The following is a 14,840-nucleotide window of genomic DNA, read 5'->3' as shown; positions in this document are numbered from 1 at the left end:
GGTGTGGGCCTCATAAGGCCTGTGCTGATGGAGCTGCCCAAACCGTTCACAGGGTGGCTGAGGTGGGGACACAAGAGTGCTGGTGTCAGTGGTTAGGAACCAGCCCAGCCACACCCAAGGCCTGTGAGGTGAGGGGCTGCCCTGTTTGCAGGTGCAGCAGCCCCTGAAGGAGGGCGTCCGGGACATGCTGGTGAAGCACCATCTCTTCAGCTGGGATGTGGATGGGTGACCCCTCCTCCCCAGCCCAGCCTCGGGCCTGGGTCTGAGATGGCCCAGGACCCCAAGCTGCAGAGCCCAGGGAAAAGCAGCTCCAGAGCCCTGGCCGGGGCCCCGGGATATCAGGCTGCCCCACTCCAGGTTCCCCAGCACATCCCAGGTGGTGGCAGCAGAGGGTGCCCTGCCCTACCAGGGTCCTTAGAGATGCTCTGGGCCAAACCACAGTTTGTACCAAAAGCCTTGTGAGGTGGTGGGGAGCCATGTCTGTGCCAGTCTTTGCTCAGGAAGAGGGAAGGGGATGGGGGTGACTAATAAGCTCCTGTCCACCTTGGTTTATAAATAAACTGTGTCTTTGAGAACGTACCTCCTGTCTTCTGTACAGCCAGGGCTGCAGAGCTGTCTTCATGTCCAAGGCTCTGCCCTTTGACTGGTCTAGAAGGCACTGCCTGGCCCCTCAGATGCTGGGACACAACAGGCCTAGGACCCCCAGCTATGCCACCCACCCCTTCCATGGATTGAGTAAGATGCACTAACAGGCCTGTGTTTTTGTTTTTATTTTAAAAAGTTCACACACCTTCCCCCCCATCTTTATCCCAGCACTGGTTTTGGTGACTCCACCCCTACTCCCCTATGAGTCTGAGTCAGGCCAGAGTGTGAAGCCAGTGGCCCCAGGGCAGGAGACAGCCACAACCTCATGGCCATCTCTCAGCCCCATAGCAGGGTTAAGCTGGGCCCAATTCCCTCCTGTCCTAGGGTCACGCTGGCTGCAGTGAGGCGGCGGGGATGGAATGTGAGTGGGTGGAGAGCTCCTGGCAGGAAGGCCAGGTAGCACCTCTGCCCTCGTGGCACTGATAAGGAAGCAGGGCAGGTGGGGCACAGGCCGTGGCAGGGTGTCTACATGTCAATCACACGTGATGGGTGGGCCTGGGTAGCTGCATGCCAGACTGGGCACCAGACAGTGGCACATAGCTCAAGGGTAACCTTGCATCCAGTCCCTAGGAGCCGTGGCCTTCCAGGCCCTTCTGTGAGAGTAGGATGGGAGGGAGTTGCACCCATCTCCTGTCCCCCCCCCCCAAAAATATATGTCTATATGTATGTCGATATATAATATAGAGGTATATACACCTGTACAGAAAATTGTTGCCACCAACCACTAAATGGTTACACTACACCAAGACACTAAAATGGCAGGGAGCCTCATCCCAGGAAGCCCTGGGGTTGGCAGACACGGACTACGGGGTAGAAGCCCAGGCTAATTTATCCCTTCACAGCAAAGCAGGGAGCGAAAAGGAGATTCACCCCCTGACATGTCTCAGCCCTGGGTCAGAAGAGAAGCCTCCTGGCTAGGCTTTGGCTGGGCTTCACCTGCCTTAGCCAAACTGTAGCCAGACAGTGCCCCTGACCTCAAAAAAGGAGGTCAAGCTGAAATGGCCCTGGCCCTGGCTGGGTGTCCAAAACCCCAGCGTGAGAGCCAGGGCTGCTTCTTGACAGCTGCTCTCCTCTGCCCTGGGTGGGCCCGAACCAGGAGTAGGGGCTTCTCTGTTCTAGCCTCCCAGGGAAGGGAAAAAGCAGGGGCTGTGATTGTCAAGACTCACAACCATGTGGAGAGGCCGAATCACGCAGGAGAGCCACGCACCGGAGTACCCTGGCTCCCAGCCCCTTCCCCACCCCCAGTCTCGAGCCAGAGAGCTACAAGCAGGAATCCCAGTGCAGCTGCAAATCATGGCCATCAAGGAAGTCTGTGGAGAAGAGGCTGGGGGCTGTGGTGCTGAGGGGGGCCAGGCTCAGCACAGGACCACCTGACGACAGCTCCAGCCAGTCCATGCTGTCCAGGTGGCCATCAGCCAGGTCCAGGCCCATGGTGCTGCTGGGCTCAGGAGCAAAGTGCAATTCCGAGGTGTCCATGGGTGACGGGGGGTGGTCCAGGATGGCAGTGCTGCTCAGCATCTGGCTATGGAGGTCGTCAATGAGGGAAAGGGGCTCTGGCCCCTCATGCCCACTGGTCAGCAAGGGCAGCCCTGTGCTGCTCTCCAGGAAGTCCTCCAGGCGCCCAGGGAGGGAGGGTGAGCCCGGCGGAGGTGGGGCAGCCTGGGGGAGCTCAGCAGAGGGTGATGGCTGTGCTGCCAGGGGGGACCCACAGGCTGTCTTCGGGGATGGCTTCTCCTTCCCTGGCAGGGATGGCGGCTCCTTGAAATCTGCTGAAATTTCTGCCAATCAAGACAATAAGTGGATATCAGAAACCAAGCCTGAATATCTACATGCGAAAGAATGAAGGTGGACCCTAACCTCACACAATTTACAAAAATAAAACGGATCAAAGACTTAAATGTAAGAGCTAAGACTATAAAACTCTTAATATTTCCTAAATCATGTATTTGATAAAGAAGTGATAGCCAGAATACACAGAGAACTTCTAAAACTCAACAACAAAAAAACCAAACTTGACTCAAGAATGGGTAAAGGATTTGAACAGACATTTATCCAATTATATACAAATGGCCAGCAGCACATGAAAAGAGCTCAATATCACTAGTCATAGAGGGAGACCACAGTGAGATACATCTCAAGCCCACTGGAGGAGCTACTGTAAAATTAAATTTTTAAAGAAAGTGCTGGTGAGGATACAGAGAAACTGGAGCCCTTGTGCCCTGTGATAGAAATGCAAAATGGTGCAGCTGCTATGCAGAACAGTATGGAGGTTCCTCCAACATTTAAAAATAGAATTACTGGCCAGGTGAGGTGGCTCATGCCTGTAATCCCAGCACTTTGGGAGGCTGAGGTGGGCAGATCACAAGGTCGGGAGTTCGACACCAGCCTGGCCAACGTGGTGACACCCCCATCTCTACTAAAAGTACAAAAACTAGCCAAGTGTGGTGGCAGGCGCCTGTAATCCCAGCTACTCGGGAAGCTAACACAGGAGAATCGCTTGAAACCAGAAAGTGGAGGTTGCAGTGGGCCGAGATCATGCCACTGCACTCCAGCCTGGGCAACAAAAGCAAAACTCCGTCTCCAAAAAAAAAAGAATTATCATATGATCTAGCAATTCCACTACAGGGCATATACCCAAAAGAATTGGAAGCAGGGCCACAGATGTTTGTACACAGGTGTTGAGAAGAGCATCATTCACAACAGTAAAATGTCACACCTGTCATGCCAGCACTTTGGGAGGCTGGGACAGGAGGATTGGCTTCAAGCCAGAAGTTTGAGCTCAGCCTGGGCAACAATGCAAGACCCCCGTCTTTACCAAAAAAAAAAAAAAAAAAAAAAAAAGGTAAATTTTAGGTGTATTTTACCACATTTTTTTTTTTTTTTGAGACTGAGTCTCACCATTGCCCAGGCTATAGTGCAGTGTGGCAATCTTGGCCCACTGTAACCTCCACCTCCTGGTTTCAAGCAATTCTCCTGCCTCAGCCTCCTGAGATTACAGGCACGTGCCACCACGTCTGGCTAATATTTTTGTATTTTTAGTATAGATGGGGTTTCACCATGTTGATCAGGCTGGTCTCGAACTCCTGACCTCATGATCCACCTGCCTTGGCCTCCTGAGTAGCTGGAACTACAGGCATTATTTACCACAATTTTTTTTTTTTTTTTTTTGAAACGGAGTCTGGCTCCGTCTCTCAGGCTGGAGTGCAGTGGTCGGATCTCAGCTCACTGCAAGCTCCACCTCCCGGGTCTACGCCATTCTCCTGCCTCAGCCCTCCGAATAGCTGGGACTACAGGCGCCCGCCACCCCGCCCGGCTAGTTTTTTGTATTTTTAGTAGAGACGGGGTTTCACCGTGTTAGCCAGGATGGTCTCGATCTCCTGACCTCGTGATCCGCCCGTCTCGGCCTCCCAAAGTGCTGGGATTACAGGCTTGAGCCACCGCGCCCGGCCAATTTTTTTTTTTTTTTTCCAGACAAAGTCTCGCTCTGTCGCCCAGTCTGGAGTACAGTGGTGCGATTTTGACTCACTGCAAGCTCCGCCTCCCGGGTTCGCGCCATTCTCCTGCCTCAGCCTCCCGAGTAGCTGGGACTACAGGCGCCCGCCACCATGCCTGGCTAATTTTTTTGTATTTTTTAGTAGGGATGGGGTTTCACCATGTTAGCCAGCATGGTCTTGATCTCGTGACATTGTGATCCACCTGCCTCGGCCTCCCAAAGTGCTGGGATTACAGGTGTGAGCCACTGCACCTGGTCAATTTACCACAAGTTTTAAAAAATTTAAAAAAATGTGCAAAGGACTCAGCCATTCTCCAAAAGATACACGAATGGTCAGGCAACACATGAAAAGGTGCTCCACATCACTAAATTACAGAAATGCAAACTAAGGTACCACTTCACACCCATTAGGGTGGCTTTTATCAAAAAATTGAAAATAAGGAGTGCTGGTGAGGAGGTGAAGAAACTGGAACCCTTGTGCGTTGCTAGTGTGAATGTAAAATGCTACAGCTGCAGTAGGAACAGTTTAGTGAGTCCTCAGAAAGTTAAACACAGAAGTTACCATATGAGGCTGGGTGTGGTGGCTCATGCCTGTAACCCTATCACTTTGGGAGGCCGAGGCGGATATACTGCCTCAGCTCAGGAGTTCAAAACCAGCCTAGGTAACACAGTGAAACCCTGCATCTACTAAAAAATACAAAAAAATTGGCCGGGTGTGGAGGCGGGCACCAGCTACTCGAGAGGCTGAGGCAGGAGAATTGCTTGAATCCAAGAGGCAGAGGTTGCAGTGAGTCAAGATCGCACTACTGCACTCCAACCTGGGCAACAGAGTCAGACTACCACATGATCTGGCAATTCTAGCCCTAGGTTTATGCCCAGAACTGAAAGCAGGGACTCAAGACAGACACTTGCACACCCACATTCACAACATCCAAAGGATGGAAACAAGCCAGGTGTCCGGCCACAGAGGAATGGATGAAAAAAATGTGGTATATCCACACCAGGGGTATGACTCAGCCTTTAAAAAGAGTGAAATTCTGACACATGCTGCAACACAGATGGACCTTGAGGACATTATGCTGAGTGAAATACGCCAGACACAGGACAAACTGATTCCACTTCTGTGAGGTCCCTACAATAGGCAAATTCATAGAGAAAGTGGGATGGGGGCTGCCAAGGGCTGCAGTTGGGGAGAATGGGGAGTTACTGTCTAATGGGTAGTTTCCCTATGGGGTGATGTAGAAGTTCTAGAGTCGGCCGGGCGCGGTGGCTCAAGCCTGTAATCCCAGCACTTTGGGAAGCCGAGACGGGCGGATCACGAGGCCGGAGCAGTGAGCAGAAGGAAGACTGAGGCAGGAGAATGGCATAAACCCGGGAGGCGGAGCTTGCAGTGAACCGAGATTGCGCCACTGGACTCCAGGCTGGGTGACAGAGCGAGACTCCGTCTCAAAAAAAAAAAAAAAAAAAAGTTCTAGAGTAGATAAGGGTGATAGCTGCACAACACTGAATGGACCTAATACCTCTGAATTGTACATTTAAAAAATGGTTAGAATGGCAAATTTTATTATTTCACCACAACTAAAAAAAAGAATTATGCAAAAACCGGGCCTGCTCCCCAATCCTGTGGGCTCCGGCCCCTCCTGGCCCAGCAGAATGCATTCTTTGCCCTGCAGCTGCTCTCACAGGCAAGCAGGTCGCTCACCTCCAGCTGCCACCACCTGCCCAGACCTCTCTCCTCAAACATCTGCTTCTGGCATCACTGCCACCTCTTGGGCCACTTCTCAGTGTCCCTTTGGGGGCAGGCGGCACCCACACCCACCATTCTCCTTTTCTCTACCATCTCTTAGAAGTTAGAGTTCAAAGCCTGTTCCCTTTTCCTTCTTGAACAATCTCTGGGGTAGCACCACCTTCCCTTGGAAACTCCTAAAGCTCATGCCAAGGCCTCTTTCCTGAGTGCCCAGCCCAGTTGTCCCCAAAGCAGGTCCCATACCTGCCACCTCAGTGCCACCTGCACTGGTGAGAGATGCACCTCAGGCCCCAGGGACCTGGGGATTCTCCCTAAGGCTTGAGAATTGCTGACTTCACAGGAACACCAGTGACTGAGCTCGTCTTAAATTGAAATAAAATTCACACAACATCAAATCCACTCTGGTAGAGCTGTGGTTCCAGGCTGAGCTCCCGCTTTTCCTGTACCCCTCAGCCACTCCTCCTCCTCCAGAAGCCACTGAGACACTTGGAGAGAAGTCCGTGCTCGCCGACCAGCGTCGGCACCACACGCCCAGCCTTCTTGCCTGCTGCCGCCAGTAAGCTCCTTCCCAGGGCCATCTTGGGGTCCTCTGGGATCTTCCACTCCCAGCTGGGTCCCTCACACAGATGCATGCTGTCTCCCATCCAGCATCTGCCCTACTCTCTTCCTCCCCTCTGCAGAGGAACCTCCCAGAGAGCTCTCCATGGCCACCCCCAACCCTGCTCTCAGGCCTCTCACAGACTTCCTGTTGTGCCCATGACGCCTGCTTCCGGGTCCAGACCTCGGTCCTCAGCTCCCTTGGCCACAGCTGGCTTCCAGGACACCACACCCTGCCACTGCTTGTCCTCTCGACCCCCAAGGCTGGGCTCAGCCCCGACCTCTGCTCCCCCACCTCACGCCCTGGGCAGCCTCCCAGCTCCAACTGCCAATCTAGATGTGACAACACCCCAACTCCTACATTGCAGCCCAGACCTTACAAATGCCACTCGATGTCAACTGTCCCTGTAAACCCTCCACTCATGACACACCCCATCAGCGACTGCACAATGTGGTCCCACACGTGCCCCCTCCCCAGCTCACCCCATCAATGGCCACTCCACCCTGGCCCTTCAGGCCACAGCCCTTGAAGTCATCCTTGGCTGTTCCTTCCCTCTCTCCACACCTCATCCATAAAGACACCAACCTGGCTCTCTCCAAATGGGGCTGACTCCAGCTATTCCTCCACCTGCCACTGCTGCCTGCTGGGCCACAGCCCTGCTCTCCCACCACCCCCAACCTGGGGCTCCCTGCTTCTGCCGTTGCACGGCTGCTATCGCTACAGCAGCTGGAAGGTTCCTGGGTCCTGCATCAGACCAGGCCACTCTACCCAAGGCTGTGCGATGGCTTCCCACACGATGGAGCCAAAGCCACCCTGCCCTGATGCCCAGGAGGCCATGCATGATCTGGCCACAAAGCCCTTCTTTCCCTTTCCTCAACTCCACTCCAACTCGCCAGGCACTCCCGAGGCCGCACAGATGCACACAGCTGCTCCCGCTCACAGGAGCCATCCCGGCCCTTCCCCACCAGGCTCCCCAGACCTCTCCCTCCCCTCCGCCTCCGAAGGCTCCTCTCGGATCTTCCATATGATCTGCTTATTTCTTCTACTTGTTTTCCACCTCCCCAGGCTGCACTGTGAGCTCCACAAGGGCAAATGTCTCTTCTGTTCATTGGCAGGTGAGGGCCTGGGGGCAGTGCTCCCTGCTGAAGGACGACACCTTCCCTGGTCCTCTCATCCAGGCCCTGGAGACAGGAGGGCTCACAGCCACCATGCATCCACAGTGCTTGCCCAAGACTGGTCACGCATGGAAGCATTCCATAAAAACAAACCAACCCAGGGCTAGAGACACCTATGAACAGAGAAGGCTGTCAGGAGGCAGCAGGGGACCTGGGGTTACCTCCGCTCTGAATGAGAATGTCAAACAGGTCGTCCATCTGCTGGCTTGAGGAACCATTTTCCTGCGGGACAAAGAAAAAAAAAAAAAAAGTGAAACTCTTGAATGGGGGCTCCCAGCATGAACTACGAATGAGGCTCCTCCCTCCACCCAGAATAAGCAGCCAGACCCACAGCACCCACAGGCGTGCCCGGACTCCTGGTGCCTATCCCCCAACGGCCCACTCCCCAAGGCCTCTCTGACCCTGAAGCTGGGCTTCACCTGCCCCCTATTCCTGCAGCTGGGGCTGTAGGAACCTCAGCCCAGCAGCCTAGGGCAGCCGCCCACAATGGCCAGGCCCAGCCCGCCTTCCTCACCTGCTGTTTGGGCTGCTGGCTCATGGCTTCCTCATAGCCAGGTGGTTCCTTCTTCAGCAGAGACGTGGGGGTCCCAAAGAGGGGCTGCAGTGGGTGCTCTAGGTCCATCTGGGCAGAGGCGGCAGGCACTGGAGAGCCAGGCTGGGATGAGGGCTGGACAGAAGAGCAGGGAGAGGACCAGTGGCCAGGGGGCTGGGGGTACAGACCTGCCTTGTAGGGGTGAGGGGTGGGGATAGGGCCAGGGCCTCTCACACTCTAGGAGGGCAGATGGGGGGCACTGGCTTTTAGGGAGCTTTCGTGAAAGCCACTAGGTAAGAAGGAATACAGGATGGGGGACCCTCAACCCGGGGTACCTGGCCTCTTGAGGTTTGGGAGAGGTCTCTGGGCTGGGCTGGTCACCCCCTGAGATTTCTGCAGCTTCTTTCTCTGCTTGGGTCTGCTCAGGGACCCCCATCTCCTATCCTGAGGTACCTGTTCCTGTCACTGTCTCCTCCACCCCCAAGTTCTGCAGGACCACAAGGCTACATAAAGCCTTAGGGCAGCCTCACCTGTGGCCTAGGCTGAGAGGTCTGCTAGGGGAGCTTTCTGCTGCTGACACCTCGGTGGGGACAGCTGGCCTCTCTGAGGGGAGGACCCTGAGCTGGATCCTGGCCAGAGGACCCCACAGCCTCTCCCCAGGGCAGGCTACCTCTGACCTTCACTGGCCACTCCCCACAGAGCAGCACTAGGGCAGGCCCAGCCTGGTGTGGGCTGCTCAGGAGTCCTCTGCTGAGGTGCAAAAATGTTCTAGTCTCAACACCGAGAGAGGTGGAGAGCTCACCAATGGTTCTGCCCTATGGCTAGGGGGTCTCAGGCAAGTCCCTTAACTTTCCTAAGTCTCAGTGCTCCCCGTGGTGAGATGGGGATAACGACCTCTCATTTCAGAGGGTCGAAAGGAAGATTAAATGAAGCAAACACAAAATGCCCAGCACGAGGGGCCCCTGGGGCCCACGAGGGCTGTCGCGAGACGCTCTTCCCACCCTCCTCTGGGCCCTGCCCGGTTCCTCCCATACCCAGGTACCTGCTGGGGGCTTCCACTGGACAGGCCAGGGCTGTCTGCATTCTTATTGGTCACGGTGAGGACAAGGTGGGTCCCTGTGGAGTCAGTGATGAGGGTGGGAGGTGCAACCCCCTTGATGAGGCCAGGGCCCTGAGGACCCAGAAGCAGCTGGGGGGTGGGGACCGGCTCGGGCTCAGGCTGCACAGCTTCCTGCTTCACCACCACGGACGGGGGCCCCGGGGCCGCAGCACAAGGGTCTACATGGTTGGTGGTTGGGGCCGCCAGGCTGGGACTGAATGGGTGAGCAGGGCCCAAGGGCTGTCGGCTCAGTTGGCAGCTGGAGAAGCTGTTCTCCTGCTTCACTGGGGTGCCGAGAGGGGCAGGGGTGGGGACAGGGGTTGGGGCAGGCTGCTGGGCTCGCTTTTCCTGCTCCAGCTGCAGCCTGAGCCGCTCCACCAGCTGCTGCTTCTGCCGGAGCATGCGCGTCAGCTCCTCGATCTGCTTGTCTTTCTCCTGCAGCATCTGGTCCTTGTCGCGCCCCTCTAGCTCTGCCCGCCCCCCAGGGCTCAGGCAACAGGACCCGGCCCGGGGGCCCTCCTCCTTCACGAGGATCTGCAGTGGTGAGGCCTGCAGGGTCAGCTGCGTCAGGGGAGACGTCACCATCTCACCAAAGGTGTCCCCGGGGGTGGAGTTTTCATCGCCGGTGCTGAGCAGTGAGCGCTCTGAGGGCGTAGGAGACACAGGCGGTGTGGAGCCCGTGCTGCCAAATTTCACCACTCCATTGCTGGTCACCGTGGCCACCACCACCTCAGTTGGGGCCAGGCCTGCTGCCACCAGAGCTGGCCCTGTGCTCAGCCGGGCCGCCGGGAAGGCTACCACCACCTCGCCAGCCTTGTGCAGGATAGAGGTGGTGGCAGGGGCCTTGGGGGCTCCTGGGACAGGGCCGATTTGGTCTTGGTAGGCTCGAAGGCGCTCAATCAGCTCAGTTTTGGTGCCTGAGACGGGCAGTGATCGCAACTTCAGCTCCTGCTTCAGCTCTGCCACCTGCAAGGCAGTCAAGAGTCAGGGAGGCCAGGGGCAGCTGGACACAGGGCACTGGGTCCAGGCAGAAGGGCAGTCTGACAGAAGGGCACTTCAGATGCATCAACTGCCCTAATCCTCCAGCAGCCTAGAGGGCGCAATGCCCCCCACCACCTGAGCCAACAGCATCCTCCCTTTCATTGTTCTCACTCTAGCAGGGACCTGGTTACAATGCTCCCCACCTATGCAGGCAGCGGGGGCTGGCACATGGTGCCCACAGCTGTCCCCAGCCCCCAGCATGGTGCTTGGGCTCAATAAATCTTGAATGGAACAGACTTAGTTTTGCAGAAGAGAAAACCGAGCTCATGAAAGTAGGGCCCAACCTAGTTCAGAGAACAAGTTCTCAAGGGAGAGCTTGGTCCAGTCAATCTTCTGATGGGGCAGAGAAAACACACAAGGCACTGGGCATGACCCACTCCTCTCCAAGGCCCTGGGACGGAAGCCAAGTCTGTGACCCTGATCACAGGCCACTCTCTTCCCAGGCAGGCACTGCATCTGAACAGCACCCTGAGCTCCGCATTCACCGGCAAAGGGGAAAATGCAAGCAGGGTTGCTACTGGACAGGCCAGTCTACACTGACCAGGTCTGCGACTGTGGACAAGCTTCTCCTCCTGTCAGTGCCTCAGCTTGACCATCCTCACAGGGACACCAATCCCCACTTCTCACATTGAATGTACCATACAAGTCAAGGAAGATAAGAGACATGCGACTGCCTGGACAGATGCCGGCTGTGCTGCCAACAACAGGACCCACCACGAGGAAGCTGGTGTCACTCGCCATGACCACCTCCAGGCAGCCTCGGAGCTGTGCCCAAGGTGCCCCTGTCCGATAGGGACCAGAGCCTGGAGCCCTGCGCTGCCTTCCACGATGGTGGGTCCTAGGCTGGATGCCTTCCCTGCCTAAAAACCAGCACCCGGACAGCCCCTGTGGGAAGGGCCAGGCTGGCAGTGGCTCAAGTTTTCCAGTGGCTGTGTACCTTCATGTCGTCCAGGTTGGCTGGCAGGGCTCCCGGCTTGCCAGTCAGTGAGGTGCTGTTCTGACGTGCCAGCCCACAGGGCCCAGGGGCACCTGAGCTGGAGCTGCTATTGGTAGTGGAGAGGCTGCGTACTGAGGGATTCCCGCTGCTTCCCAGGGCCTCACCTGCTGACCTGAGAAGAAAAGGCGGAAATGAGCACCCATCCAGCATCACCCGTGGCCTCTGCAGGTGGCAGCCCAAGCCTGGGCTGCAGGGTTGGGTACAGATAGGCATGGGGCAAGGGCCTAGCAAAGGCTAGGGTGACCCTGCCTGCAGACCACTCTGTAGCACCCAGACCAGAGGGTCCTTAAAGATGTGGGGTTCACCTCCACCAGATGTGGCACCTGCCTGGCTCAGGGTGGCTTGGGGAGGGCAGGGGCAGGTGGTGGCAAGTGGGTGCCTACTTTGGCGGGGCAGGCAGGATGGCCTGGTAGTTGTGGTGCTGCTGCTGCTGCTGGTTGAGAATCTGCAGCTGGAGGAAGAGCTGCTGCTGCTGCAGGATCTTGGCATAGGATGAGTCCATGGGGGGTGCCCCCCTGTCCTGCTTCTGGTCCGGGGGGATGTACTGGTGGTACTTGAGCTTCTTCACCTTTGGCTTCAGCTCCTTGGCCTTCTTGCTGCGCTGTGACTTCTCACTGGCAGACTTGGGTTGGCTTTGCTGAGGGCACAGGAGACAGGGTGCCATTCAGGGGCAGCCTCAGGCTTCTCGGGGTGGGGCTGGCAGCTCTCCCCACGCCTGTGTGGCTTCCGAGAAGACATCTCCATCCACACTTTGCCCATTTCCACTCTTCCCCATGGGACCATACACTCCGTTGAAAGCAGAAACGTGCCCAGAAATGTGCCAGGAAAGGGGCTGGAGTGACAAAGAGGGCTGTGCCTGGCCCCTGGCTTAAAAGAGCTTCTAGCTTGGAGGGTAAATCAACCAAATGTTCCAGCACAGACATCACCATGACCCCAAGCCAGAGTGAACACAAGGAGGTAAAACCCAGCTGACTGATGGAGCTTGGGCTGCACCAGACCAGGCACTTTACAAAGACGGAGCCACACAAGCTTCTCAAGAATGCTGCTTGCTTTTTTTGGGGCTGGGGGGAATCCTGCCAGGTAGGAACTGTCATGTCTACTTGAAAATGGTCAACAGGCTCAAAGAAGTCACTTGCCCAAAGTCACAAGGTGATCTTGTTCTTGTTCTAACACAGGACTCTAAAAGCTCCTATTCATGCCCCCAAAGACCTCCAGCTGGCACAGCTGCTGGGCCAGGAGAGTCAGAAGACCCAAACTGACCAAGGGCCAGTAGGCAATATGTGGGAGGCCTGTTCTTGGAGCAAGGAAGGGCGCAGTTGGACGAGGTAAGTTAGCAAGGGAGTGCCAGAGAGAGACCGCGGAGAGCTGAGAAGTTCTGAGCAGAGAATGGCAGACAGAAGCGTACAAGGCTGGATGTAGGAACAGGTGGCGTCTAGACCTTGTGGCAATGAGGACCGAAAGGAAGGTTTGGGCAGGTGACCCACTAGTGGAAGAACAGACAAAGTGAACATGTGGCAGGTGAGGAGTGACCCCAGAAGAGGTTCTGGTTTTGCTGGGAGCATGGGAAGGATGGAGAAAGGGCAGGGCTGCCGAGGCTCTGGGGCCAGGATTGCTCCAGAAGAAGGGAACACAGCCACAGAGAACCTCTGAGCACAGGCTGGGGAGCAGGCAGACGTACAGGCAGAGGGAGAGAGGGGGCAAAGGGCAGAGCCTAGGGAGCACCCCCAATTAAAGGGAGGAAGAGGGAGGCAGGGAAAACACAACCAAAGTGAGGGAACCCCAATAGCTGGGCCAGGAGCACAGCAGTGGGGATGGACTTGGATTGAGGCCCCTGAAGATAATGTTTCAGTCCACTGGTGGGGTAACTGAAGAGATGTGTAGACAAAATACACAGACTCTTCTTCCAAACGCGGGAGGCAAAGGAAGGCAACAGGAGTGTGAGGAGAAGCACGCTGGAGGGAGGAACTCTGTGGGAAAAGCAGGGACACCTGTTGACAGTAAGGAAGAGAATGCAGGTGCAGGACAGGCACTGAGGAGGCAGCGCCTGGGCAGGCAGCACTGAAAGCAAGGGTAGGCTAGGAGGAGAGGCCACTCACTGCTCCCAGGCCTGAAAGAGGAGACAGTGACATTCAGGAAGCCACAGTGACTTTCTGACACAGAGGAAGCAGGAGGCAGCAGAGATGACAGGGTCATGTGCAGAGGCGGGACTGGGGATGTCACCATGGGACAGAGCCAGGGAGAGTCACAAGATGGGCAGGCAGCTCCCAGAGCTAGTGGGGCCTACTAAGGCCAGAGCACGAGCGCCAGACAGCCCAGGCTGCAGACTGTCGGCCTCTCCTGAGGCTCAGATGGCCAGGGGTTGCCAAGCCAGGCACAGGGTCTGTGTGAGGCGAGAACCGAGAGAGTAAGAAAGGACAGAGCAGAAAGGGTACAGGTGGAGCAAGTCAGGGAGGCGTGGGCCAGGTGGAGGTGTGGGGTTGGGGCCCCCGAGATCCTGGTGGCCAGGCAGTTCTGTGGAGCAGGGGGGACCCTGCATCAGCCCTTGGTGCAGCTGAATTTAACAGCAGACACCTGAGTCCATGAGGCCAGCAGTGCCCAGCACAGGGTCCCCCACACCGACGACAGTAACCCCCGCCTCCTGCCGGCATTTCAGGTCAGGCCTTGGAGGAGGAGAAGAACACTCAGTGACACCTCCTGCAAGCCTCTGGCCACATCACTTCACTTCTCAGTTCCTCTCTTGTAGCAAAGGGCTCTATTTCTGCCTCACGGAATTGTTGAGTGAACAAGACATAATGTGTGGGAATGACTTCATGGATGAGAGCAGGAATGAGTACCTGGAATGCCCAAGGCCACCCCAAGGCCACCAATAATTGGTGGCTACGATCGCAACAGCCAGTGTTATGTCGGACAGCGGAGAGAACAGGAAGGAACTCCCAGACCAATGGGAGAAGACGTGCACCACAGCCCCTGCAGCCGTCCCCACAGCTGGAATGAAGTCACAGCAGGACTCCAAAGGGCACCAGGAAGGGGAGGGTACAGTCACTGGCAGAAATGTACCTTAATGAGCGTGGGAGTGGGCTTGGCAGTGGCGACAGTGGTTCCACTGGTGAGGCTGGGAGGCAGCAGAGGTGGGGGAGGCAGAGGAGGCTGCTCTGCCAGGAAAAGCATTTCTCCGGAATCCGGGCCCATCGGAAGTTGAGACACAACCTGAGGGGGAAAAAGGGAAGTGAGGACATGGCCACCTCCAGGTAGGGTGTGCCCAGCCTGCCCTGACCCTACACAGGGTCCTCAGATGCCACCACTGTCAGAGTGCAAATGGTGGGCAGAAACTGGGGGAGGAGAAGAGCAACCCCCAGGGTGGCAGGAGGAGCTAGGAAAGAAAAAGAGAAGGCAATGAAAAGAACTGAATACACTCAAGAAAAGCAGGCTGCTCCAAATAAATGAATACAGACTGGGCCAGTGAGGTTTGCAATCCCACTGCAAGGCAGCCGTGGCCAGCGTCGTCCTCCACCT

General features: G+C 56.3%; 2 protein-coding genes across 5 annotated transcripts in view; one reads left to right on the top strand and one right to left on the bottom strand.

Annotated features, from left to right (window-relative positions):
- SGSM3 (small G protein signaling modulator 3) overlaps nucleotides 1–1,294 on the top strand; it is a 39,199-nt gene extending 37,905 nt beyond the window's left edge. The window contains 1 exon segment of the mRNA XM_030915382.1: nucleotides 152–1,294. Coding sequence (XP_030771242.1) covers nucleotides 152–229 — 78 coding nt within the window. The 3' untranslated portion in view covers nucleotides 230–1,294.
- Nucleotides 754–14,840, bottom strand: part of MRTFA (myocardin related transcription factor A) — a 227,668-nt gene continuing 213,581 nt past the window's right edge. For 3 of the 4 annotated variants that reach the window (XM_030915380.1, XM_010379227.2, XM_030915379.1), the window contains 7 exons: nucleotides 14,385–14,534; nucleotides 11,711–11,964; nucleotides 11,268–11,439; nucleotides 9,233–10,255; nucleotides 8,173–8,325; nucleotides 7,820–7,880; nucleotides 754–2,423 (listed from right to left, as the gene is read on the bottom strand). In XM_030915380.1, coding sequence (XP_030771240.1) covers nucleotides 1,906–2,423; nucleotides 7,820–7,880; nucleotides 8,173–8,325; nucleotides 9,233–10,255; nucleotides 11,268–11,439; nucleotides 11,711–11,964; nucleotides 14,385–14,534 — 2,331 coding nt within the window. In that variant the 3' untranslated portion in view covers nucleotides 754–1,905. Of the gene's footprint in view, nucleotides 2,424–7,809; nucleotides 7,881–8,172; nucleotides 8,326–9,232; nucleotides 10,256–11,267; nucleotides 11,440–11,710; nucleotides 11,965–14,384; nucleotides 14,535–14,840 lie in introns of all 4 variants that reach the window. The other variant, XM_030915381.1, reaches the window with a different exon arrangement.

This window comes from Rhinopithecus roxellana, chromosome 13, assembly GCF_007565055.1.
Source record: "Rhinopithecus roxellana isolate Shanxi Qingling chromosome 13, ASM756505v1, whole genome shotgun sequence".
Classification (NCBI taxonomy): Eukaryota; Metazoa; Chordata; class Mammalia; order Primates; family Cercopithecidae; genus Rhinopithecus; species Rhinopithecus roxellana.
Note: the sequence above shows the minus strand (reverse complement) of the source record. Positions and strands in the feature narration are given on the sequence as shown.